The 26,500-nt window shown below is 43.2% G+C and overlaps 1 protein-coding gene and 1 pseudogene across 1 annotated transcript; both read left to right on the top strand.

Annotated features, from left to right (window-relative positions):
* The first annotated feature begins 1,528 nt into the window (after positions 1 to 1,528).
* Positions 1,529 to 13,597, top strand: LOC135103281 (lactoperoxidase-like; annotated as a pseudogene).
* LOC135103888 (dual oxidase 2-like) lies at positions 3,674 to 5,466 on the top strand. Its single transcript, XM_064010817.1, has 2 exons — positions 3,674 to 4,086; positions 4,684 to 5,466. The coding sequence occupies exons 1-2, from the start codon at positions 3,842 to 3,844 to the stop codon at positions 4,694 to 4,696; spliced, it is 258 nt and encodes an 85-aa protein (XP_063866887.1). The 5' UTR covers positions 3,674 to 3,841; the 3' UTR covers positions 4,697 to 5,466.
* Positions 13,598 to 26,500: the final 12,903 nt, after the last annotated feature.

The following is a 26,500-nucleotide window of genomic DNA, read 5'->3' on the forward strand; positions in this document are numbered from 1 at the left end:
TCCCCAATGACTCAGTACTAACAACCTGATTACTGAGTCTATGCCATTCTATCCCGTCTTTCTTAAATCTATCCTCAAGCTTGAATCCATTTTTCTTGTCCTTCCCTGTTTATTTCTCAGAATTTTGCTTATATCACCCTTGTTGCATCTCACATCACTTGAAGAAATGGATTAGACTTCCTCTTAATCTAATTCTGCCTTTATCAAGCACAAACTCATTATTTATTGCCCTACCTGGAGAATTTTGCTTATATCACTCTTATTATGTCCCCTATACCACTTTAAGACCACTATCAGACCCCTCTTAACCTCTACCTTTTATTAAGTTTAAACCAATTATTTATTTTCCTAAACATAATTACTGACCCTGAAAATTGTTTCCCTTTGTGTCATTGTATTATCTCGCTCCATTTCTTCTCCAGAGTGTGTATGACAGCCTGTGTGGTGACATGGTGGTGTCTGTGGCTGACTGTGGCAGGCATGGAGGTCTGGGGAGGAGGAAAGGATGGGGAAAGAGGAGGAAGAGAGGAGAGGTCCCTTCAGCAAATCCCCTTAGGAACCTCAGGATTTCCCTTACCTGTGGATATTGACCCCATTCCTTCAGGTAAGTGAGTAATGGGTGGTGATGGTGGTGTAAATTATCATAAAGTTATCATAAATACTATCACTGAGTTTATGTAATGTTGCTTCACTAGTCTTGGCGATATCAACATACTATTATATCACAAAACTATTACTATATTTAAGTATTACAACTACTATTATGCACTATACCAATTTGTAAGGTGCTATTCTGTCCATCCATCCATTCATCAGATACTCAATTACTCATCCACACACACACACACACACACACACAGTCCATGCATCCATTCATAAATTCATTAGTCACTCTGTCAATCACTAACCTGCTTACTCCATCCATCCATTCTCAATCTCTAACAGTTCCTAACATTACCATACTCAATTCACCAACCATCCATTCATCCATCCATCCATCCATCACTCAATGAATCTTCTGCCACAGGTCCTCATGTCACCATGCCCCACATCAGCTTCCGAGACATGGGTAACCTAGTCCAACAAGCTGCTGTGGCCGTGAACGAGAGATTTGATACTGTTGAACCTGCCATATACCAGAGCGGTGAGTGTTTGTCTGTCTGTGTGTCTGTGTGTGTGTGTATGTGTGTGTGTGTTTACCTAGCTGTTGTGTTTTTTTTGTTTGTTTGTCCAGTTTTGGTTTGTCATTAAGGTGTCAGCCACTATAGAAAGGTCAAAAGGTCATCCTGGAAGAGTTTAAGTCACAGGCAAAGGGAGATACAGAATTAGGCTGGGGGTTCAGGAATTTACCATTGAAAGGGATGAAAGACAGAGACTGAGAGAGAGACCCTTGTATATTTCTACCCATCAATAAACAGTAGCAGCAATAAAATGAGCAGGAATATTTTATACAAGGACTGCCCACTTGTAGCCCTTGTGTTCTTATGTGAATCTCTACCCACAATGCAATATCCCATGTCATCACATTCCAGGGGCGCGGCATGTCCCCGGCACGCCCGCCTGGTTCATGGCCGCATCACACAAGACCAAGGTTGTAGCCAAGAACATCTCCAGAATTGCTCTCATCTCAGAGGAGGCCACCAAATACACTGCACAACAGTGAGTCTTGACTCCTGGTGCCACCTTACCAACTCACACCACACTCTGGGAAACTTGTGCAGAAGAGAGGAGGAAGGCACAGGAGGAGATTACAAAGAGACAAGCTTGAGTTAGGCTTTAAAAGGGAGATAGGGATGATCAGAGTATTTAGTGGTGGGTCTTCAATTCTAAAAAGGTAGCAATTCACAAAAACAGGACACTGAGAGATTTGAAAAGAAGACAGGAGGAAGGCACAGGAGGAGATTACAAAAAGAAAAGCTTTAAAAGGGAGATAGGGATGATCAGAGTATTTAGTGATGGGTCTTCAATTCTGAAAAGGTAGCAATTCACAAAAACAGGACACTGAGAGATTTGAAAAAAAGATAGGAGGAAGGTACAGGAGGAAATTACAAAGAGACAAGCTTTAAAAGGGAGATAGGGATGATCAGACTGTTTAGTAGTGGGTCTTCAATTCTAAAAAGGTAGCAATTCACAAAAACAGGACAGAGAGATTTGAAAAGAAGATAGGAGGAAAGCACAGGAGATTACAGAGACAAGCTTTAAAAGGGAGATAGGGATGATCAGAGTGTTTAGTGGTGGGTCTTCAATTCTAAAAAGGTAGCACTTAACAAAAACAGGACACTGAGAGATTTGAAAAGAAGATAGGAGGAAGGCAGAGGAGGAGATTACAAACAAACAAGCTTGAATTAGGCTTTAAAAGGGAGATAGGGATGATCAGAAGACTGTTAGTGGTAGGTTTTCATTTCTAAAAAGGTAGCAATTCACAAAAACAGGACATTGAGAAAAATTTGAAAAGGAGACAGAAAGAAACCATACAGATTGAGATAAGCCTGAGTTGAAATTTTGAGTTTCTAGCACTTCCAGCTTTCAACACCCCCTATCCCTCCCTGCTTCAAGATTCCGGCTGGAGAGAGACCAGGTGAGCTATGGGCTGCCTACAGCTGATGTGCGGGGGACGGTGCTGGGCGACCAGTGCCCTGTGGAGGTGGACTTTCCCTGCCAGCCACGCAAATACTGAGCCTTCAACGGTTACTGTAACAACGTGCAGAATCCGAGATGGGGCAATACCAACACTCGCTACCTCCGTTTCCTCCCGGCGGATTATGGCGATGGAGTTGCTGTTCCTCGCCAAGCTGTTTCTGGTGACTTCCTGCCATCAGCGCGAGCCATCAGCCTGGCTCTGCACCGCGACCATGACACACCCCACAAGTTTATGACATCTGTGGCTGCTGTGTTTGGCCAGTTCATCTCCCACGACATGGCACACACGCCCCAGATGGTAGGTTTGTTTTGGTGTGTTTGGACTGAATGTGTGTGCTGATAATAGCTGGTGTGTGTGTGTGTGTGTGTGTGTGTGTGTGTGTGTCTGACTGTTTGCGTTGTAATTTGGGGTGCTTTGGAGAATGCTATATGTGTTTGTGGTTGAGTGATTTGTGGTTGAGGTGCAAATAAGTAGATATACCTTACCTAACAAATTTATCTCCCAACACCTAACCTAACCTACCTAAACTAACAGAATCTATCTCCCAACCTGACCTAACCTAAGCTAACAGAAATTTATCTATCCCATCACCCAACCTCATCTAACCTAACCTAATACCCCCCCCCCAGGCTACATTGGTCAATGTCTGCGCTGCTGTGGTGTCAACTTCCGAGACTTTCACCCAGAGTGTTACCCAATCCGGCTGCCAGACAACGACCCGGTCTACTCCCCACTCAAGCAAAAGTGCCAAGAATACATACGGTCTGGCACTGCCCCCGAACCGGATGCACATTGGGTAGGCACTCTTGGCACTCTCTCACTCATACACTTGCTTGTCTGTTTGGGAAGGGATGTGTGTGTGTGTGTGTGTGTGTGTGTGTGTTTGTCAGGGTGCATCAATATATGGACTCTAGGAAGTACCTGCATCTGCTGTGTGTGTGTGTGTGTGTGTGTGTGTGTGTGTGTGTGTGTCTGTGTGTTTGTCAGGGTGCATCAATATATGGACTCTAGGAAATACCTGCATCTGCTGTGTGTGTGTGTGTGTGTGTGTGTGTGTGTGTGTGTGTGTGTGTGTGTGTGTGTGTGTGTGTGTGTGTGTGTGTGGTGCCTTGTCTGGGCCATGATTATGTACAGGTGGACATATAAATAGATAGAGATTATTATTATTACCGACTCCTAAATATATAGATAGATAGATACATGGATAGACAAAAATTATCATCACTCTTATTAATGGTGACACTTCACACAGGCCCCAGAGAACAGATCAACCAAGTGACATCCTTCATTGATGGGTCGGTAATCTACGGGTCCAGCAAGGAGGAGAGTGACGAGCTGCGTGCCTTCTCTGGCGGCCTCCTCAAGGTGCAGCGCGGCCCGGCAAACACCCAGATCCTCATGGCCGACACCAACCAGATTGACTGCAAGACCTCAGGAAGATTCAAGTATGTGTTTGTGTGATAGATGAGTGCATTAGTTAGTGAAAGGGTTATTCAGAGCCTTAGACTGATGTATTTGAGGTGAACATGACAACCAGATTGCCTGCAAGACCTCAGGAAGATTCAAGTATGTGTTTGTGTGATAGATGAGTGCATTAGTTAGTGAAATGGTTATTCAGAGCCTTAGACTGATGTATTTGAGGTGAACATGACAACCAGATTGACTGCAAGACCTCAGGAAGCTTCAGTAAACTTCTATCATTACTCACTGGCTTGTCTAATTAATTTTGGTCAACATCTATTTCCAGACCAAGCATTAACAAACCATTATCTCTCACAGGTGTTTCAAATTTGTGGCCTCTCTCATGCCAAATACTGTGGCCTATTTTGATGTAAGTTTTGCCAGTACAGTGTTCTTTGCAAGTGTTCTGCTTTAAATCCTGACATGCCAGTACTGTGTCCTCTGCAAATGTTCTGTAAGTTCATCACAGACCAATGTATGGGTAGGGATGACATTGGAAGTAGAGACGGGCTGCCACGTGTAGGCCCAATGGCTTACTGCACCAACCTTTCTTGTGCTCTCAATGTTTTCCTTGTTGCCAGGAGGAGAAGGTGAAAGAGCGTCCCATCACAGACACCTTCTATGCTCCCTTCGACCTTTACGAGCCCAACAAGTTTGACCAGGTTTGACCAGTAACCTGTTTTTCTTTTTTTTGTTCCCCTACACACACACACACACACACACACACACACACACACACACACACACACTGCTGCTTATTATGGGCACAGTCAAATCAATGTGATGGTGGTAAAGTTCCTTCCCTGTGTCTGTACTGGTTACTTGCCCTGTGCTGTTGTCTGTTGCAGGGAGTCTGTGCAATCTGGGACTCCAGAAAAAGAGAAAGTAATGATCATTTTCCTGATATAATTTCTTGTAAGTAGTGAATTGTTTGTTAGGTATGGCCTGCTTAGGTTACTGTAGTTTTGTCTTATGCAGTCAGTCATGCATCCTTGAAAATGAATGTGGAAATATACAAATCTTTTCAAATTTTGATAGATTTATGAGTTTTATGATGTGAAAATGCATTACAATCTTATCTAGCAAGGTTGACTGGTTAAGCTGAATCTACAGTAACCTAACATAACAAAATCTTTCTCTGTACAGAAAATTGTATCAGAAATATGCTTATTGAAATTTTTTTTTATTTTCTTGCATTTTTGTTGCTCTTAAATAAACAAAATAAAGTAAATAGATAAAACCACTAAGAATTTTGTGGTATCCCTGACTACAGACACTCCCATTAACTCTTGCACAGATATATGGTGCCATTCACAACACTAAAGGCAATGCATAGAATATTTTAGAGCACCTACAGGAAAGAAAAGATTAAAAAGAGCAGATTATTCAATGTGTAGCTGGTGTTATGCTCAGAGAGTGCTATACAACAAGTAATAAATGAATTAGTATTTTTCTTTTTTTATTTTCTTGCATTTTTTGTTGCTCTTGCATAAATAAACAAAATAAAGCAAATAAATAAAATCACAAAAAATTTTCATATCAAACATCAATGAAAGATTTAACATGCATAATGAAGTAAAGAAAATGATGAATTTTGTCATACCCCTGGCTATACAGATTGCCAGTGACATTTGCAGTGTATTAAGTAAGGTGACAGTGTTTCCCCCATACACAGAGCTCACTGCTGACCACAAGGGGCCGCTGGGGTCGGCCTATGCCTTCAGCAAGCCCAAGGCACAGGCTGTCAAGATATCAAACTCTTCCTTCATTCTCCAGTTTGCTTCGGCACGATTTGTAAACAATTTCCTCTCTGAGTGAGTTTTTGTTTACTTTTGTGGTCAGTAATGTGTGTGTGTGTGTGTGTGTGTGTGTGTGTGTGTGTGTGTGTGTGTGTGTGTGTGTGTGTGTGTGTGTGTGTGTGTGTGTGTGTGTATCTCACTTTTACTCATGTCAGTAATGCATCCATGTATGTTTGTATGTATGTATGTATGTATCTCTATCTAATTTGCCTTAGTACACCAGGTAGACAATAAAATAACTGGAAAAAACACACAAAACAGCAGAAATTTCCCATAATTAACAACAGAAAGCCAAGCAAACAATAAAACAACAGAGAAAATGATAAAAACACCACAGTTTTGTCTACCACGCCTCACCGCTGACAGTCTCTCCACCACCAGAGCCAGGTCACGCAAGACTCGGGCAGCAGACGGCCAGCTCAAAGACATTGAGTCAGGTTCCCCAAACAACGTACTGGATTTGATGGAGGTTCTGCCTAACACTGACGTCAGCGATATCACGGAAATTCCTAGCGTGTTTGAGCGTGACGACCAGACACTGCCCTGCGACCACACTTTGCGTTTCCGCACAGCTACAGGGTGGTGCAATAATCTTAACTTCCCGTCCTTCGGCAAGTCGTTCAGGGCAAAAAGTCGACTCCTACGTCCTTCTTATGAGGACGGTGAGTGTCTGTCTGTCTGTATGTCTGTGTATGTGTGTATATATATGTGTGTGTGCATGTGTGTGTGTTGGTATTTGGGATAGGTCAAGAAATTAAGTGTTTAAGTTTGATGAAGTAAGGGATAAAGTCAAGAGTAGATCAGATAGATGTCTATGTGTCTGTATTAGTGTTAGGGATAGAACATAAATAATGTGTTCAGGCTTTATAAAGTTAAGAATCAGAGAGAAGTCATTTCAGACAGCTAGAGGACCCAAAGTGATATAGAGAGCATGACAAGGATGACATAAGCAAAATTCTCAGGGTCAGTAATCAGGACAGGACAAGAAATAAAGAACTGAAGCTTGATAAAGTTAGGAAAGAGTATAAATAAATATGTTTGTAAATGAGTCTGTGGTGCCTTGTCTGTGCTGGCCTGTGTGGGAATGCTAGCCTTGTATGTAGACAGAGAGACAGACAGATAGATAGATTACTATTATTATTGTGTGTGTGAGTGTGTGGTGCCTTGTCTGGGCTGGCTTCTGTGGGATTGCTAGCCTTGTATGTAGATAGACAGACAGACAGATAGATATATTACTGTTATTATTGTGTGTGTGAGTGTGTGGTGCCTTGTCTGTGCTTTGTATAGGACTGCCAGTCTCACAGATAGATATATAAACTTAATTCTCACTGAAGTACCCCCATACCTTATCTTCTATAGGACTGCTAACCTGACAGATAGATAGATTAACAAACCAATTTCCTTACAGTACAATCAAGTACCCCCAAACCTTGCCTTCTGTGGGACTGCCAGCCTGACAGATAGATAAACAAATGAATTTCTTTACAATACACTCAAGTACCCCTAAACCTTCTCTTGTCTCTCCCAGGTCTGTCTAAGCCTCGTGTCACTTGAGTCACCGGCAAGCCTCTCCCTTCCCCTCGGCTCATTTCCACCAACATGCACAACGACGTGTCTGCACCGCACGTCCGCTATACCCTAATGGTCATGCAGTGGGGCCAGTTTATTGACCATGATATTATTTTCACCCCCATCAACAAAGGTAGGTGTGTGTGTGTGTGTGTGTGTGTGTGTGTGTGTTTACATAGTTGTAGCTTCCAAGGTCTGATAAACTATTGATTTGTTGTCTCCTGATCTTTATATGTTTAGTTTTCTTTAATTTCTGCATACTTGTCACTAAAACTATATATTTTCTTAGTCTGTTCCTAACCTAATCTATCTTTGTTGTTTATCATTATCTGTTTTTTTCCATTAGTTATCAAATCTCCTGTTTCTCTTTCTCATTCTAGTGTTAACAGGTATATGTTTTCTAATATTAACTTAACTGTGTATGTGTTGATAAAAAAAAAAAGTACTTATTCTCTCTTTACCTCATGTCTGTAAATACACTGACTCCTGGCCCAGCATCTCTTCACCTCACCCACTAAACACATTCACTTCTCTCTCTTCCAGGTTTCCAAGACTCGATTCTGGATTACCGCAGATGTGACTCTCCCCAGACAGTCCACCCTGAGTGTTTCCCCATAGCCATTCCTCAGAACGATCCATTTTTCCCTCCTGTCAATATATCATCTGGCCAGCCATTCTGCATCCCCCTGACCCGCTCCATGCCAGGCCAGCTGACTCTAGGTGTGTGTGTGTGTGTGTGTGTGTGTGTGTGTGTGTGTGTGTGTGTGTGTGTGTGTGTGTGTGTGTGTGTGTGTGTGTGTGTGTGTGTGTGTGTGTGTGTGTGTGTGTGTGTGTGTGTGTGAGAGAGAGAGAGAGAGAGGATATGAAGGTATGCTGTGTGTGTCTATTTTCTCTTGTGGGATGTGACAGAGAGAGAGAGACAGATAGAGAGAGTGAGATAGTTTGTCTTTGCTTCTCCATGTAGGTGTGAGGAAGACAAAGAGAGACACATAGAGTGTGAGATAATGTGTCTGTGTGTTTGTCTGTGTGTTTAGTCTCTATCATCTAAACCTAACACAGCAAGGCCAATAAAATGATAAAAGAAGAAAATCAACACTACCAATAACACTTTCATCACCTAAACATATTAATACTATTGCTTAAACATAATTCCTTCAACCAGGCTCCCAAGAGTGAAAGAATTACCATTGCTATTATCATTATCACCATCATAACACAAGTAATTTGTTGACCAGGCTACCGGGAGCAAATGAACCAAGTGACTGCCTTCATCGACGCCTCTCACACCTATGGCTCAGACAAGTGTGAGCAGCAGCAACTGAGGACCAAGTCGGTAAGTGTGCAGCACCGGGGAAAACCAGCATGAGGCTTCTATATCTGTCATCCACATCTATATACTAGTCTGATCTTGTTTTAAAATCTCCCTATTGACTGGGTGCTAACAACCTGAAAAGTAGTAGTAGTAGTAGCATCTCACAGTGCTAGGCTGGCCACTGACACCCATACACACACACACACACACACACACACACACACACACACACACACACACACACATACCTATTGGTTCTGAAAAGAGGGAGAAAGAGAGATGCAGAATAATGTACTACTACTGCTACTCCACTACCCCTGCAGGACGGCATGCTACGAGGCACACCCAACCCCCTGTGAGGCAAAGACCTGCTGCCCACTGAGAATGAGAACCATGAGTGTCAGGCTCCCTCTGGCCGGTGCTTCACTGGAGGTTAGTGTTTGGCTGAGGTTAGCTTAGGTAAGGTTAGGTAAGGTTACTGTTTGCATTGCTTACTAGATGATGTCACTGTCTACATATGACTGAGAGAGAGAGAGAGAGAGAGAGAGAGAGAGAGAGAGAGAGAGAGAGAGAGAGAGAGAGAGAGAGAGAGAGAGAGAGAGAGAGAGAGAGAGAGAGAGAGAGAGAGAGAGAGAGAGAGAGAGAGAGAGAGAGAGAGAGAGAGAGAGAGAGAGAGAGAGAGAGAGAGAGAGAGAGAGAGAGTCTTTAAAGAGTCATTTATGTGTATGTGATTGACTGAATGGGTGAATGAGAGAGAGAGAGAGAGAGAGAGAGAGAGAGAGAGAGAGAGAGAGAGAGAGAGAGAGAGAGAGAGAGAGAGAGAGAGAGAGAGAGAGAGAGAGAGAGAGAGAGAGAGAGAGAGAGAGAGAGAGAGAGAGAGAGAGAGAGAGTCTTTAAAGAGTCATTTATGTGTATGTGATTGACTGAATGGGTGAATGAGAGAGAGAGGAAGAGAAATAGAGACCCTTCAAAGAGTATGTTTTTTGTTTGTCTGTGTGTGTGTGTGTGTGTGTGTGTGTGTGTGTGTGTGTGTGTGTGTGTGTGTGTGTGTGTGTGTGTGTGTGTGTGTGTGTGTGTGTGTGTGTATGACTGAGTGAATAAGAGGAAAAAACAGAGAGAAAGCCTTGAAAACATCCACTTGTCTGTTTCCTCCCACCCACAGGAGACACCCGGGCCTCAGAGCAGCCTGGCTTGGCTGCGCTACACACTCTGATGATGCGTGAACACAACAGAGTGGCCGGGGAACTGAAGCGCCTCAACAAACACTGGAATGATGAGCAGCTCTTCCAAAATGCCCGGCGTATCGTGACGGCCATCAACCAGCATGTCACGTACAATGAGTGGCTGCCAAGGGTGCTGGGGTGGAACGCTGTTAATCTGTATGAGCTTAACTTGCTGCCTGAGGGCTATTCTGAAGGTAGGTTAATGTGTGTGTGTGTGTGTGTGTGTGTGTGTGTGTGTGTGTGTGTGTGTGTGTGTGTGTGTGTGTGTGTGTGTGTATGTGTGCAACATTTCCCTCTAACACACTGCACTCCTAATGACTATCTCTCTCTCTCTCTCTCTCTCTCTCTCTCTCTCTCTCTCTCTCTCTCAGATTACGATGCATACTGCAACCCAACAGTGCTCAATGAATTTGGCATAGCCTTCCGCTTTGGCCACTCTCTACTCAAGCCTTCCCTGGAGCGCATGGACGGAATATTTGCCAAGCACAACCCTCCTGTCAAGCTGAGCGAACACTTCTTCAACCCAGACCTACTCTACCAGCCTGGGATGCTTGATGAGATCATCCGCGGCCTGACTACTGTGTCCATGGAGACACTGGACCAGTTCTTGACAGATGAGGTGACCAACCATCTCTTTGAAGACAAGCGGCAGCCATTCTCTGGCCTGGACCTGGCTGCCCTCAACATCCAGCGAGGCAGAGACCATGGACTGCAGCCTTACAATGAGTACAGGGCCCTCTGTAACCTGACCAGGGCGAGGTCGTTTGATGACCTGCACAGGGAGATAGCGAGGCCGGTGATCGAGCGAATGAAACGGACGTACGCACACGTGGATGACATAGATCTGTTCACTGGTGGATTGATTGAGACGCCGCTGCACGGTGGACTGGTCGGTTCCACGTTCGGCTGCATCCTCGGCATTCAGTTCAGGAACCTCCGCTGCTGTGACCGGTTCTGGTATGAGAATGCTGACCCACTTGTGCGCTTCACCGACCCTCAGCTCACTGAAATAAGAAAGGTGGGTCTTCCTTGGTGGTGGTGGTGGTAGTAACAGTAGCAGTAGTCTATCCATCTGTGAGTAATGAGTGGTGGTGGTGGTAGCAGTAGTAGTAATAGTATCTCTGTTGGTGTTAAGTAGTGGTGGTAGTAATAGTAATAATAGTAGCAGTAGTATCTCTGTCTGTGGGTGGTGAGCAGCAGTAGTAGTAATAGCAATAGTTCATTTCTCTTTATATACCAGGCTGGCAATCCCACACAAGCCACACACACACACACACACACACACACACACACACACACACACACACACACACACACACACACATTCTTATCCCAGTCAGCCATAGGATAGAAAGGAATAATAGTAGTAGAAATGATAGTAGCATTAGTAAAAGTAAATCACCTTACTTATCAAATCAACTTAAAATCTAAGTAACCTTGCCAAATCTACTCAAAACTTAACTTAATTACCTAATCTGTCCTAAATCTAGTTATGTCTAACCTTACTAATCAAATTAGCTAACTTATCTTGATCTTACTTAACAAATGAAGTGTTTTAGCAGCAAACAAATGAGCTCAAGTGTGTCTCTTCTCTACAGGTGACACTGTCCAAGCTTCTGTGTGACAACTGTGACTATGTGGAAAGTGAACAGTGGTCTGTCTTTGACCTTCCAGACCCCTTCCTGTAAGTACTGCTCCTGCACACACACACACACACACACACACATACAGACACAGACAAAATGCTATCCCCTTATCCCTTCCTCACCCCCAGGAACCCCCGAGTGTCATGTCGCGACCTCCCCGGGGTGAACCTTGAGCTGTGGAAAGAGCGTGTGTCATGTGGCGTAGGCAAGACTAACATCGACATAAGTGGAGCAGAACGCATCTCTCCTTGTGTTATGTGCACCTGTACCAAGGAAGGGGTGAGTCTTGTGCATCTGTCTGTCTGTCTGTTTGTCTGTTTGTTTTGCTATTTATAATGCTATCAATGCCTGGAAGTGCCTATCTGTCTGTTTATCTGCTTATTAAACCCAACCCCCACAGCCTGTCTGCCAGAGCCTCAATTAACAAGTGCCTAGAGACTCCCTAAAGGCAAATCTAAGTATTTCTCCCTCTCTCTCTCTCTCTCTCTCTCTCTCACAGCTAGTCTGCCAGCCTCAACTAACAATGGTACCTGGAGTCCACTTATATACAAAGCTGAGTGTTTCTCTGTCTCTCTCTCCTCCACAGCCTGTCTGCCAGAGCCTCAAGATAGACAACTGCTTCCACCTGGCCCAGTCCTACAGTCCTGAGTCTATTCTGAATGACCACGTGTGCAAGGTGCAGTGTGCATTTGCCTTCCGTGCCTTCCCACAAGTGGCCACTCAGGACTCCAACCAGCTCGGATTTGCCAACAGTTAAAGAGCTGACGTCACAAGAAATGGTTAGAGAATATTTTGCAATGTCCCTATCTTGTGAAGTATGTTAGGGGTGGGGATGCTCTCTCTCTCTCTCTCTCTCTCTCTCTCTCTCTCTCTCTCTCTCTCTCTCTGTCTGTCTGTCTGTGTAAGAGGCAAGTTTTGTTTTTGTTCAGCAGATATATGGTATATTATGACAGTAAATTTGGGGTTGAGTGGTTGTATTTAGCAATGTCTCTCTGGAGTAATGCTGTAAATTTTTGTGTTTGTTTCTCCCTTGTATGTATGTATGTATGTTCCTCCTGCTCCTCCTCCTTGGGTTTGTGGAAGACTATAACATCTTACAGAAAAAAAAAAAAAAGAAAATTAAGTTGTTTTCATAATGCTGCTACTGCTGTTTGTATGTATGTATGTATCTATGCATCTGTGTATATGTGTGTGTGTGTGTGTGTGTGTGTGTGTGTGTGTGTGTGTGTGTGTGTGTGTGTGTGTGTATTGATGGAAACACACACACACACACACACACACACACACACACACATGATTAGGTAGAGAACAGACACAAGAAAAGGTATATTCATTCAAATCTTGCAAAATGACCTTAGTATGGCCCAGAATACAGGTCATTTAAGGTCAAGTTGCATGAAATTTGGTTATTTAGTGAGGAATGTTGGTATATGTTGACCTCAGCAAGACCCAGGACACAAGGTCATTCAAGGTCAGATGTATTGCTGTTTTGAATTCAGCAGATCCAGAATGAAAGGTCATTGAAGGTCAAATTATGTTTATGAAGCTTTTCTATTTAATTTAGTGAGATGTGTGTGTGTGTGTGTGTGTGTGTGTGTGTTCATGTGTTATTCAATATCATTCATCTATGTCTTTTCAGCTCCTTTTAGCCCTAACTTATTCATGTGTGTTCTGTCAATGGTCTCACTTCATTGCACCTCCATTCACTGTGTTAAGAAAGGAAAAGTCTCTTGGTGTGGTAGGAAACTGAAAATTATATTTCTGCGTGCTTATTTTCTTCTGCTAAGTAAACCTAACTCATATTTTATCCTAGTGTGTGTGTGTGTGTGTGTGTGTGTGTGTGTGTGTGTGTGTGTGTGTGTGTGTGTGTGTGTGTGTGTGTGTGTGTATTGTATGTTAATGTAAATTGTAATATGTATTTTATTTTTTATAAAATATTGGCTAAACATGATATTTCTATGTAGTAATGTCCCTCTTCAGTCTCCCTGTGTGTGTGTGTGTGTGTGTGTGTGTGTGTGTGTGTGTGTGTGTGTGTGTGTGTGTGTGTGTGTGTATTGTATGTTAATGTAAATTGTAATATGTATTTTATTTTTTATAAAATATTGGCTAAACATGATATTTCTATGTAGTAATGTCCCTCTTCAGTCTCCCTGTGTGTGTGTGTGTGTGTGTGTGTGTGTGTGTGTGTGTGTGTGTGTGTGTGTGTGTGTGTGTGTGTGTGTGTGTGTGTGTGTGTATTGTATGTTAATGTAAATTGTAATATGTATTTTATTTTTTATAAAATATTGGCTAAACATGATATTTCTATGTAGTAATGTCCCTCTTCAGTCTCCCTGTGTGTGTGTGTGTGTGTGTGTGTGTGTGTGTGTGTGTGTGTGTGTGTGTGTGTGTGTGTGTGTGTGTGTGTGTGTGTATTGTATGTTAATGTAAATTGTAATATGTATTTTATTTTTTATAAAATATTGGCTAAACATGATATTTCTATGTAGTAATGTCCCTCTTCAGTCTCCCTGTGTGTGTGTGTGTGTGTGTGTGTGTGTGTGTGTGTGTGTGTGTGTGTGTGTGTGTGTGTGTGTGTGTGTGTGTGTGTATTGTATGTTAATGTAAATTGTAATATGTATTTTATTTTTTATAAAATATTGGCTAAACATGATATTTCTATGTAGTAATGTCCCTCTTCAGTCTCCCTGTGTGTGTGTGTGTGTGTGTGTGTGTGTGTGTGTGTGTGTGTGTGTGTGTGTGTGTGTGTGTGTATTGTATGTTAATGTAAATTGTAATATGTATTTTATTTTTAATAAAATATTGGCTAAACATGATATTTCTATGTAGCAATGTCCCTCTTCAGTCTCCCTGTGTGTGTGTGTGTGTGTGTGTGTGTGTGTGTGTGTGTGTGTGTGTGTGTGTGTGTGTGTGTGGTGTTTTGTCTGGGTCATCTTGTGTAGAACTGCTGACCTGCTATATATATATATATATATATATATATATATATATATATATATATATATATATATATATATATATATATATATATATATATATATATATATATTTAGTGTCCAAATTGCCCCAATATGTCATGGGTAGGGTGTGGTGCTTCCTATCAGGGGAACAATGCCTCCCCTAATTTGGCAGGAAAGAATACATGTACACTTGCCATACAGAGGAAAAAAAAAAAAACTGTTACAGGACTGCACAAGTAATACAATACAGTGAAGCCTCTGATACTGAATAAGATGAGAAAAATAATATCAATGAAAGGAATGATGAAACACTTTGAAGATGTAACAGGAGGGGGAGAAAGCTATTAATTAATGGAGTAGGTTATAATGGAAACAATGAAGGCAAGAATGAGAGCAGGAAAGAGGAAAAGTAAATAAAAGTTTATCTATTTATTTACATTTAATGGGTACAGCAAGGGAGTTTCTATGTATCTATCTGTCCACCTGTCCACCTGTCCATCTGTCCACCAGGTTGGCAATCCCACACAGGGTGGCCCAGACAGAGCACCATCCACTCATACACACATCATTCACGCTCTTAGTGCTATCAGCCCCTAATGGAGAGGGTATTCACCTAACATAAAAAATAACTATAACAATCTCATTGCCACATAATCAGCTTAGTGCTTCAGACGCAAGATATTAAACCAATAGGAATGAGGGAGTAAATGAGATGAGAGGAAGCATCAGCAAAATCCTTTGGTTCAGTAATCAGGGCAGAAGAAGGAATGGTGGGCTCAAGCTTGATAACGCCAGCTTTAAATGAGATACAACCTAACACTGTGTTTACTAATGCAATTGTTCTGTGGATTTTTACTAAGTTTAGATACACATAGAAGAATTTGTTTGTTGAATACTTCCTTTCTGGTTTTTTAATGATTTATTTTTTAATTGTTAGGGTGTTGAAGAGGTTTTTCATAATATTAGTGATAGTTTTGTAGGCTCTGCTTATTTATCTATTTGTTATTTTGTCTATCTATTAATCTCTCAGTCTACCCATTGATCTAAGTATCTGCTGGACCTAACCTAACTAGGCCTATCTCTGCTTATCTCTCAATGTCTATCTATTTACCTAATCTAACCATCTATCTCTCTATCTCTCAGTCTATTTAACTTTGTTTTATCTAACCATTTATCTATCTCTCTACATACCTGTGGAGCATACCTAAACTAACCATACCTGCTGTAACTTAACCATACCTAAACTAACTTGACCACACCAAAACTAACCTAACCATACCTGCTGTAACCTAACCATACCTAAACTAACTTAACCACATCCAAACCTAACCACACCCAAACTAACCTAACTGTACTTGCTGTAACCTAACCTAACCATACCCAAAACTAACCTAACGTAACTACACCCAACCATATCAAACCTAAGCTAACCATACCTAAATTCAAGGCAAGGTATGCGTGTCTAGCCAGTGGTAGCCATAATTATTTCCTGTTTTCATCAATAAAAAAAAAGGCATTGAATTCAATTTAAAAAAAACATTTCAATTATTGTTAAAGGTTTGTAGAAAAGAATATATGAAGAGCTAGTGTTGTTTCATAAGGTAGGTAATGAAATACTGGCACATTAATAAAAGTGATATCAAGCCTCAATATACTGACATACGGTAATAATACTGTGGCACCATCACAATCACCAGCACCACCACCTTACCATTTATATCACTAGACAACCACCTCTACACCGTACGTAATGTACTTTCCACATATAATGCATACCTTTGGGCAAATTGGTGTCAGCGGAGCATTGAATGAATGCCTCTTGGCACTTGCTGGGAGACTGGATGCCTTGGCAGTGTTGCCAGACTGAATTATGCATAATCTGACCAAATCTGACAAAATATCTGTAGAAATCTGTAACCCATAAGGAAAATTTCTGAGGAAAAATATGTTGATAATAATGAAATTTTATTAGCCCTATGGTAACTCACATAAACAGAACAAAGGGTATTTAGTTAATTTTAACTGAAAACAAGCATTTAGGAAGTGTAGCCCATAAAGGCGACGTCACACGGGAGATTTTAGAAATGGAAGCTAAATCTCAAAATCTTGCGATATTTGTGAAAAAATAGTTGTTGCATATCCCGTTTGACGACGTCTTAATACAACTACATGCAATTTTACACATATTACACACCCAGCATAAACCATTTGTAGTGAGAGAAGCACTGTATGAAAAAGAAAACTGCACTCTTACACAGGACATAATAAAGCTAATGAGATCACATGACATATCAAGCAGTATATATCAAGCATATATTGGATAATGACATAATGCTAGTAGATAGAAACTAAATTGAGAGAAGCACTGTGTGAAAAAGAAAAACTGCACTCATACACAGGACATAATAAAGCTAATGAGATCACATAACATATCAAGCAGTATATATCAAGCATATATGGGATAATGACATAATGCTAGCAGATAGAAAATAAATTGAGAGAAGCACTGTGTGAAAAAGAAAAACTGCACTCATACACAGGACATAATTAAGCTAATGAGATCACATGACATATCAAGCAGTATATATCAAGTATATATGGGATAATGACATAATGCTAGCAGATAGAAAATAAATTGAGAGAAGCACTGTGTGAAAAAGAAAAACTGCACTCATACACAGGACAAAATAAAGCTAATGAGATCACATGACATATCAAGCAGTATATATCAAGCAGTATATATCAAGCATATATGGGATAATGACATAATGCTAGCATTATGTCATTATCCCATACCACATACCCCTTGGTATTATACCAAGGGGGATGTGCCATGGGCACATACCCCTTGGGTCCCTTGGCCCCTTTTCGAGACTCTACGTCCATAGGCTCGGGCCCCCTTTACCTAATCATTATTATATAGGCCCTGGCCCCGTGGCAGTTTGCTACCTCTGCCAACCTATTGTTATGCCTCTGAGCATGCAGAGCTTACTTACTTGCTATAGCTTGTAGTTGTAAGGGTATCGACGATGTAGCTCTATAGCTTGTTCTTGTGTGTTTGCTGGGGTCGTGTAGGGCAGGCTGTGGGACTGTGGGAGTATGTTTGTACTTTGTTTACATGACGCGCGTGCGCCCGGGCCTCGGGGATCAGGATGATCTTGATCTTTATGTAGCCTCTGAACTAAAACTTGATGTTGCAGGTGCCTCCTTCTAGGGGAGGGCTGGCCTTTTTTTATCGGCAGAGAGAGAGAGAGAGAGAGAGAGAGAGAGAGAGAGAGAGAGAGAGAGAGAGAGAGAGAGAGAGAGAGAAATCAGATGTTAGTATGCGAGAGAGAGAGAGAGAGAGAGAGAGAGAGAGAGAGAGAGAGAGAGAGAGAGAGAGAGAGAGAGAGAGAGAGAGAGAGAGAGAGAGAGAGAGAGAGAGAGAGAGAGAGAGAGAGAGAGAGAGAGAGAGAGAGAGAGAGAGAGAGAGAGAGAGAGAGAGAGAGAGAGAGAGAGAGAGAGAGAGAGAATATTAACATGGGATAGAAGGGGTTAAGTTAATTTTAATGAGAGAGAGAGAGAGAGAGAGAGAGAGAGAGAGAGAGAGAGAGAGAGAGAGAGAGAGAGAGAGAGAGAGAGAGAGAGAGAGAGAGAGAGAGAGAGAGAGAGAGAGAGAGAGAGAGAGAGAGAGAGAGAGAGAGAGAGAGAGAGAGAGAGAGAGAGAGAGAGAGAGAGAGAGAGAGATGACAGTACAGCACTAGTGACAAGTTGTGGTCCCTGGCTGGCTGGGCAGTGTTAGTTGCAAGCTGTGCAGTAGTGAAGGCAACTATTGCACTCATTATTTCATCATTCACATTATTTATCTCGCATATACACTGACAGAGAGAGAGAGAGAGAGAGAGAGAGAGAGAGAGAGAGAGAGAGAGAGAGAGAGAGAGAGAGAGAGAGAGAGAGAGAGAGAGAGAGAGAGAGAGAGAGAGAGAGAGAGAGAGAGAGAGAGAGGAAGGACAGTACAGCACTAGTGACGTGTTGTGGTCCCTGGCTGGCTGGGCGGTGTTAGTTGCTAGCTGTGCATAAGTGAAGTCAACCATTGTAGTCATTATTTCATCATTCACATTATTTATCTCACAAATACACTGAGAGAGATAGATAGATAGATAGATAGATAGATAGATAGAGAGAGAGAGAGAGAGAGAGAGAGAGAGAGAGAGAGAGAGAGAGAGAGAGAGAGAGAGAGAGAGAGAGAGAGAGAGAGAGAGAGAGAGAGAGAGAGAGAGAGAGAGAGAGAGAGAGAGAGAGAGAGAGAGAGAGAGAGAGAGAGAGAGAGAGATGACAGTACAGCACTAGTGACAAGTTGTGGTCCCTGGCTGGCTGGGCAGTGTTAGTTGCAAGCTGTGCAGTAGTGAAGGCAACTATTGCACTCATTATTACATCATTCACATTATTTATCTCACATATACACTGACAGAGAGAGAGAGAGAGAGAGAGAGAGAGAGAGAGAGAGAGAGAGAGAGAGAGAGAGAGAGAGAGAGAGAGAGAGAGAGAGAGAGAGAGAGAGAGAGAGAGAGAGAGAGAGAGAGAGAGAGAGAGAGAGAGAGAGAGAGAGAGAGAGAGAGAGAGAGAGAGAGAGAGAGAGAGAGAGAGAAGGACAGTACAGCACTAGTGACGTGTTGTGGTCCCTGGCTGGCTGGGCGGTGTTAGTTGCTAGCTGTGCATAAGTGAAGTCAACCATTGTAGTCATTATTTCATCATTCACATTATTTATCTCACAAATACACTGAGATAGATAGATAGATAGATAGATAGAGAGAGAGAGAGAGAGAGAGAGAGAGAGAGAGAGAGAGAGAGAGAGAGAGAGAGAGAGAGAGAGAGAGAGAGAGAGAGAGAGAGAGAGAGAGAGAGAGAGAGAGAGAGAGAGAGAGAGAGAGAGAGAGAGAGAGAGAGAGAGAGAGAGAGAGAGAGAGAGAGAGAGAGAGAGAGAGAGAGAGAGAGAGAGAGAGAGAGAGAGAGAGAGAGAGAGAGAGAGAGAGAGAGAGAGAGAGAGAGAGAGAGAGAGAGAGAGAGAGAGAGAGAGAGAGAGAGAGAGAGAGAGAGAGAGAGAGAGAGAGAGAGAGAGAGAGAGAGAGAGAGAGAGAGAGAGAGAGAGAGAGAGAGAGAGAGAGAGAGAGAGAGAGAGAGAGAGAGAGAGAGATGACAGTACAACACTAGTGACAAGTTGTGGTCCCTGGCTGGCTGGGCAGTGTTAGTTGCAAGCTGTGCAGTAGTGAAGGCAACTATTGCACTCATTATTTCATCACACATTATTTATCACGCATATACACTGACAGAGAGAGAGAGAGAGAAAGAGAGAGAGAGAGAGAGAGAGAGAGAGAGAGAGAGAGAGAGAGAGAGAGAGAGAGAGAGAGAGAGAGAGAGAGAGAGAGAGAGAGAGAGAGAGAGAGAGAGAGAGAGAGAGAGAGAGAGAGAGAGAGAGAGAGAGAGAGAGAGGAAGGACAGTACAGCACTAGCGACGTGTTGTGGTCCCTGGCTGGCTGGGCGGTGTTAGTTGCTAGCTGTGCATAAGTGAAGTCAACCATTGTAGTCATTATTTCATCATTCACATTATTTATCTCACAAATACACTGAGATAGATAGATAGATAGATAGATAGATAGATAGATAGATAGAGAGAGAGAGAGAGAGAGAGAGAGAGAGAGAGAGAGAGAGAGAGAGAGAGAGAGAGAGAGAGAGAGAGAGAGAGAGAGAGAGAGAGAGAGAGAGAGAGAGAGAGAGAGAGAGAGAGAGAGAGAGAGAGAGAGAGAGAGAGAGAGAGAGAGAGAGAGAGAGAGAGAGAGAGAGAGAGAGAGAGAGAGAGAGAGAGAGAGAGAGAGAGAGAGAGAGAGAGAGAGAGAGAGAGAGAGAGAGAGAGAGAGAGAGAGAGAGAGAGAGAGAGAGAGAGAGAGAGAGAGAGAGAGAGAGAGAGAGAGAGAGAGAGAGAGAGAGAGAGAGAGAGAGAGAGAGAGAGAGAGAGAGAGAGAGAGAGAGAGAGAGAGAGAGAGAGAGAGAGAGAGAGAGATGACAGTACAGCACTAGTGACAAGTTGTGGTCCCTGGCTGGCTGGGCAGTGTTAGTTGCAAGCTGTGCAGTAGTGAAGGCAACTATTGCACTCATTATTTCATCATTCACATTATTTATCTCGCATATACACTGACAGAGAGAGAGAGAGAGAGAGAGAGAGAGAGAGAGAGAGAGAGAGAGAGAGAGAGAGAGAGAGAGAGAGAGAGAGAGAGAGAGAGAGAGAGAGAGAGAGAGAGAGAGAGAGAGAGAGAGAGAGAGAGAGAGAGAGAGGAAGGACAGTACAGCACTAGTGACGTGTTGTGGTCCCTGGCTGGCTGGGCGGTGTTAGTTGCTAGCTGTGCATAAGTGAAGTCAACCATTGTAGTCATTATTTCATCATTCACATTATTTATCTCACAAATACACTGAGATAGATAGATAGATAGATAGATAGATAGAGAGAGAGAGAGAGAGAGAGAGAGAGAGAGAGAGAGAGAGAGAGAGAGAGAGAGAGAGAGAGAGAGAGAGAGAGAGAGAGAGAGAGAGAGAGAGAGAGAGAGAGAGAGAGAGAGAGAGAGAGAGAGAGAGAGAGAGAGAGAGAGAGAGAGAGAGAGAGAGAGAGAGAGAGAGAGAGAGAGAGAGAGAGAGAGAGAGAGAGAGAGAGAGAGAGAGAGAGAGAGAGAGATGACAGTACAGCACTAGTGACAAGTTGTGGTCCCTGGCTGGCTGGGCAGTGTTAGTTGCAAGCTGTGCAGTAGTGAAGGCAACTATTGCACTCATTATTTCATCATTCACATTATTTATCTCGCATATACACTGACAGAGAGAGAGAGAGAGAGAGAGAGAGAGAGAGAGAGAGAGAGAGAGAGAGAGAGAGAGAGAGAGAGAGAGAGAGAGAGAGAGAGAGAGAGAGAGAGAGAGAGAGAGAGAGAGAGAGAGAGAGAGAGAGAGAGAGAGAGAGAGAGAGAGAGAGAGACAGTACAGCACTAGTGACGTGTTGTGGTCCCTGGCTGGCTGGGCGGTGTTAGTTGCTAGCTGTGCATAAGTGAAGTCAACCATTGTAATCATTATTTCATCATTCACATTATTTATCTCACAAATACACTGATATAGATAGATAGATAGATAGATAGATAGATAGAGAGAGAGAGAGAGAGAGAGAGAGAGAGAGAGAGAGAGAGAGAGAGAGAGAGAGAGAGAGAGAGAGAGAGAGAGAGAGAGAGAGAGAGAGAGAGAGAGAGAGAGAGAGAGAGAGAGAGAGAGAGAGAGAGAGAGAGAGAGAGAGAGAGAGAGAGAGAGAGAGAGAGAGAGAGAGAGAGAGAGAGAGAGAGAGAGAGAGAGAGAGAGAGAGAGAGAGAGAGAGAGAGAGAGAGAGAGAGAGAGAGAGAGAGAGAGAGAGAGAGAGAGAGAGAGAGAGAGAGAGAGAGAGAGTACAACACTAGTGACATGTTGTGGTCCCTGGCTGGCTGGGAGGTGTTAGTTACCAGCTGTGCATTAGTGAAGGCAACTATTGCACTCATTATTACATCATTCACATTATTTATCTCACATATACACTGACAGAGAGAGAGAGAGAGAGAGAGAAAGAGAGAGAGAGAGGTAGAGAGATAGATAGAGTGAGAGAGAGAGAGAGAGAGAGAGAGAGAGAGAGAGAGAGAGAGAGAGAGAGAGAGAGAGAGAGAGAGAGAGAGAGAGAGAGAGAGAGAGAGAGAGAGAGAGAGAGAGAGAGAGAGAGAGAGAGAGAGAGAGAGAGAGAGAGAGGAAGGACAGTACAGCACTAGTGACGTGTTGTGGTCCCTGGCTGGCTGGGCGGTGTTAGTTGCTAGCTGTGCATAAGTGAAGTCAACCATTGTAGTCATTATTTCATCATTCACATTATTTATCTCACAAATACACTGAGAGAGATAGATAGATAGATAGATAGATAGATAGATAGATAGAGAGAGAGAGAGAGAGAGAGAGAGAGAGAGAGAGAGAGAGAGAGAGAGAGAGAGAGAGAGAGAGAGAGAGAGAGAGAGAGAGAGAGAGAGAGAGAGAGAGAGAGAGAGAGAGAGAGAGAGAGAGAGAGAGAGATGACAGTACAGCACTAGTGACAAGTTGTGGTCCCTGGCTGGCTGGGCAGTGTTAGTTGCAAGCTGTGCATTAGTGAAGGCAACTATTGCACTCATTATTTCATCATTCACATTATTTATCACGCATATACACTGACAGAGAGAGAGAGAGAGAGAGAGAGAGAGAGAGAGAGAGAGAGAGAGAGAGAGAGAGAGAGAGAGAGAGAGAGAGAGAGAGAGAGAGAGAGAGAGAGAGAGAGAGAGAGAGAGAGAGAGAGAGAGAGAGAGAGAGAGAGAGGAAGGACAGTACAGCACTAGTGACGTGTTGTGGTCCCTGGCTGGCTGGGCGGTGTTAGTTGCTAGCTGTGCATAAGTGAAGTCAACCATTGTAGTCATTATTTCATCATTCACATTATTTATCTCACAAATACACTGAGATAGATAGATAGATAGATAGATAGATAGAGAGAGAGAGAGAGAGAGAGAGAGAGAGAGAGAGAGAGAGAGAGAGAGAGAGAGAGAGAGAGAGAGAGAGAGAGAGAGAGAGAGAGAGAGAGAGAGAGAGAGAGAGAGAGAGAGAGAGAGAGAGAGAGAGAGAGAGAGAGAGAGAGAGAGAGAGAGAGAGAGAGAGAGAGAGAGAGAGAGAGAGAGAGAGAGAGAGAGAGAGAGAGAGAGAGAGAGAGAGAGAGAGAGAGAGAGAGAGAGAGAGAGAGAGAGAGAGAGAGAGAGAGAGAGAGAGAGAGATGGCAGTACAGCACTAGTGAAAAGTTGTGGTCCCTGGCTGGCTGGGCAGTGTTAGTTGCAAGCTGTGCAGTAGTGAAGGCAACTATTGCACTCATTATTTCATCATTCACATTATTTATCTCGCATATACACTAACAGAGAGAGAGAGAGAGAGAGAGAGAGAGAGAGAGAGAGAGAGAGAGAGAGAGAGAGAGAGAGAGAGAGAGAGAGAGAGAGAGAGAGAGAGAGAGAGAGAGAGAGAGAGAGAGAGAGAGAGAGAGAGAGAGAGGAAGGACAGTACAGCACTAGTGACGTGTTGTGGTCCCTAGCTGGCTGGGCGGTGTTAGTTGCTAGCTGTGCATAAGTGAAGTCAACCATTGTAGTCATTATTTCATCATTCACATTATTTATCTGACAAATACACTGAGAGAGATAGATAGATAGATAGATAGATAGATAGATAGATAGATAGAGAGAGAGAGAGAGAGAGAGAGAGAGAGAGAGAGAGAGAGAGAGAGAGAGAGAGAGAGAGAGAGAGAGAGAGAGAGAGAGAGAGAGAGATGACAGTACAGCACTAGTGACAAGTTGTGGTCCCTGGCCGGCTGGGCAGTGTTAGTTGCAAGCTGTGCAGTAGTGAAGGCAACTATTGCACTCAATATTTCATCATTCACATTATTTATCTCGCATATACACTGACAGAGAGAGAGAGAGAGAGAGAGAGAGAGAGAGAGAGAGAGAGAGAGAGAGAGAGAGAGAGAGAGAGAGAGAGAGAGAGAGAGAGAGAGAGAGAGAGAGAGAGAGAGAGAGAGAGAGAGAGAGAGAGAGAGAGGAAGGACAGTACAGCACTAGTGACGTGTTGTGGTCCCTGGCTGGCTGAGCGGTGTTAGTTGCTAGCTGTGCATAAGTGAAGTCAACCATTGTAGTCATTATTTCATCATTCACATTATCTATCTCACAAATACACTGAGATAGATGGATAGATAGAGAGAGAGAGAGAGAGAGAGAGAGAGAGAGAGAGAGAGAGAGAGAGAGAGAGAGAGAGAGAGAGAGAGAGAGAGAGAGAGAGAGAGAGAGAGAGAGAGAGAGAGAGAGAGAGAGAGAGAGAGGAAGGACAGTAAAGCACTAGTGGCGTGTTGTGGTCCCTGGCTGGCTGGGCGGAGTTAGTTGCTAGCTGTGCATAAGTGAAGTCAACCATTGTAGTCATTATTTCATCATTCACATTATTTATCTCACAAATACACTGAGATAGATAGATAGATAGATAGATAGATAGATAGAGAGAGAGAGAGAGAGAGAGAGAGAGAGAGAGAGAGAGAGAGAGAGAGAGAGAGAGAGAGAGAGAGAGAGAGAGAGAGAGAGAGAGAGAGAGAGAGAGAGAGAGAGAGAGAGATGACAGTACAGCACTAGTGACAAGTTGTGGTCCCTGGCTGGCTGGGCAGTGTTAGTTGCAAGCTGTGCATTAGTGAAGGCAACTATTGCACTCATTATTTCATCATTCACATTATTTATCTCGCATATACACTGACAGAGAGAGAGAGAGAGAGAGAGAGAGAGAGAGAGAGAGAGAGAGAGAGAGAGAGAGAGAGAGAGAGAGAGAGAGAGAGAGAGAGAGAGAGAGAGAGAGAGAGAGAGAGAGAGAGAGAGAGAGAGAGAGAGAGAGAGGAAGGACAGTACAGCACTAGTGATGTGTTGTGGTCCCTGGCTGGCTTGGCGGTGTTAGTTGCTAGCTGTGCATAAGTGAAGTCAACCATTGTAGACATTATTTCATCATTCACATTATTTATCTCACAAATACACTAAGAGAGATAGAGAGATAGATAGATAGATAGATAGAGAGAGAGAGAGAGAGAGAGAGAGAGAGAGAGAGAGAGAGAGAGAGAGAGAGAGAGAGAGAGAGAGAGAGAGAGAGAGAGAGAGAGAGAGAGAGAGAGAGAGAGAGAGAGAGAGAGAGAGAGAGAGAGAGAGAGAGAGAGAGAGAGAGAGAGAGAGAGAGAGAGAGAGAGAGAGAGAGAGAGAGAGAGAGAGAGAGAGAGAGAGAGAGAGAGAGAGAGAGAGAGAGAGAGAGAGAGAGAGAGAGAGAGAGAGAGAGAGAGAGAGAGAGAGAGAGAGAGAGAGAGAGAGAGAGAGAGAGAGAGAGAGAGAGAGAGAGAGAGAGAGAGAGAGAGAGAGAGAGAGAGAGAGAGAGAGAGAGAGAGAGAGAGAGAGAGAGAGAGAGAGAGAGAGAGAGAGAGAGAGAGAGAGAGAGAGAGAGAGAGAGAGAGAGAGAGAGAGAGAGAGAGAGAGAGAGAGAGAGATGACAGTACAGCACTAGTGACAAGTTGTGGTCCCTGGCTGGCTGGGCAGTGTTAGTTGCAAGCTGTGCAGTAGTGAAGGGAACTATTGCACTCATTATTTCATCATTCACATTATTTATCTTGCATATACACTGACAGAGAGAGAGAGAGAGAGAGAGAGAGAGAGAGAGAGAGAGAGAGAGAGAGAGAGAGAGAGAGAGAGAGAGAGAGAGAGAGAGAGAGAGAGAGAGAGAGAGAGAGAGAGAGAGAGAGAGAGAGAGAGAGAGAGAGAGAGAGAGAGAGGGAGAACTTAACCAAACCTAACTAACTGAATTAATATAAACCTAACCTGATGGAAAGAAATAAAGAAAAATAAAAGCTGCAACTGGCCTTACCTTTTTTGAGAAGCGTCTTTTTTATGTTTTTACATATTTCCCTGGTGGCAGACGCTACTAGCCGCCCCCAGGCGACACCCCTCGCCACCTCACACATGTACAGACCGACTGCCACTTTAAAAAGCAACAAATTCACTCCTATATCAAGTCTGACTGGTGCGTTTGTTTACATTTCTCTGGGTCTCGGTCTGGACTCAGGCCTGCAGGATGGGAGAATGTTAGAAAACGAGAGATTTTCAGGGGAAACTAGTTATAAGTCTATTATAAAATACCGTGATACAACCACGAATAATGTCTTAATAATGCACTTTTTCCTAACAGTATACTGAGGTCGACAAACTGAAAGGCTTTGGAGTAGTCAACAAAGACTGATTTCACTAATTAATTGCTTGGTATGTCAGTCACTTTGAATCGTCTTTTTGCCTTGTA

Source organism: Scylla paramamosain, chromosome 9 (assembly GCF_035594125.1).
Source record: "Scylla paramamosain isolate STU-SP2022 chromosome 9, ASM3559412v1, whole genome shotgun sequence".
NCBI classification, from domain to species: domain Eukaryota; kingdom Metazoa; phylum Arthropoda; class Malacostraca; order Decapoda; family Portunidae; genus Scylla; species Scylla paramamosain.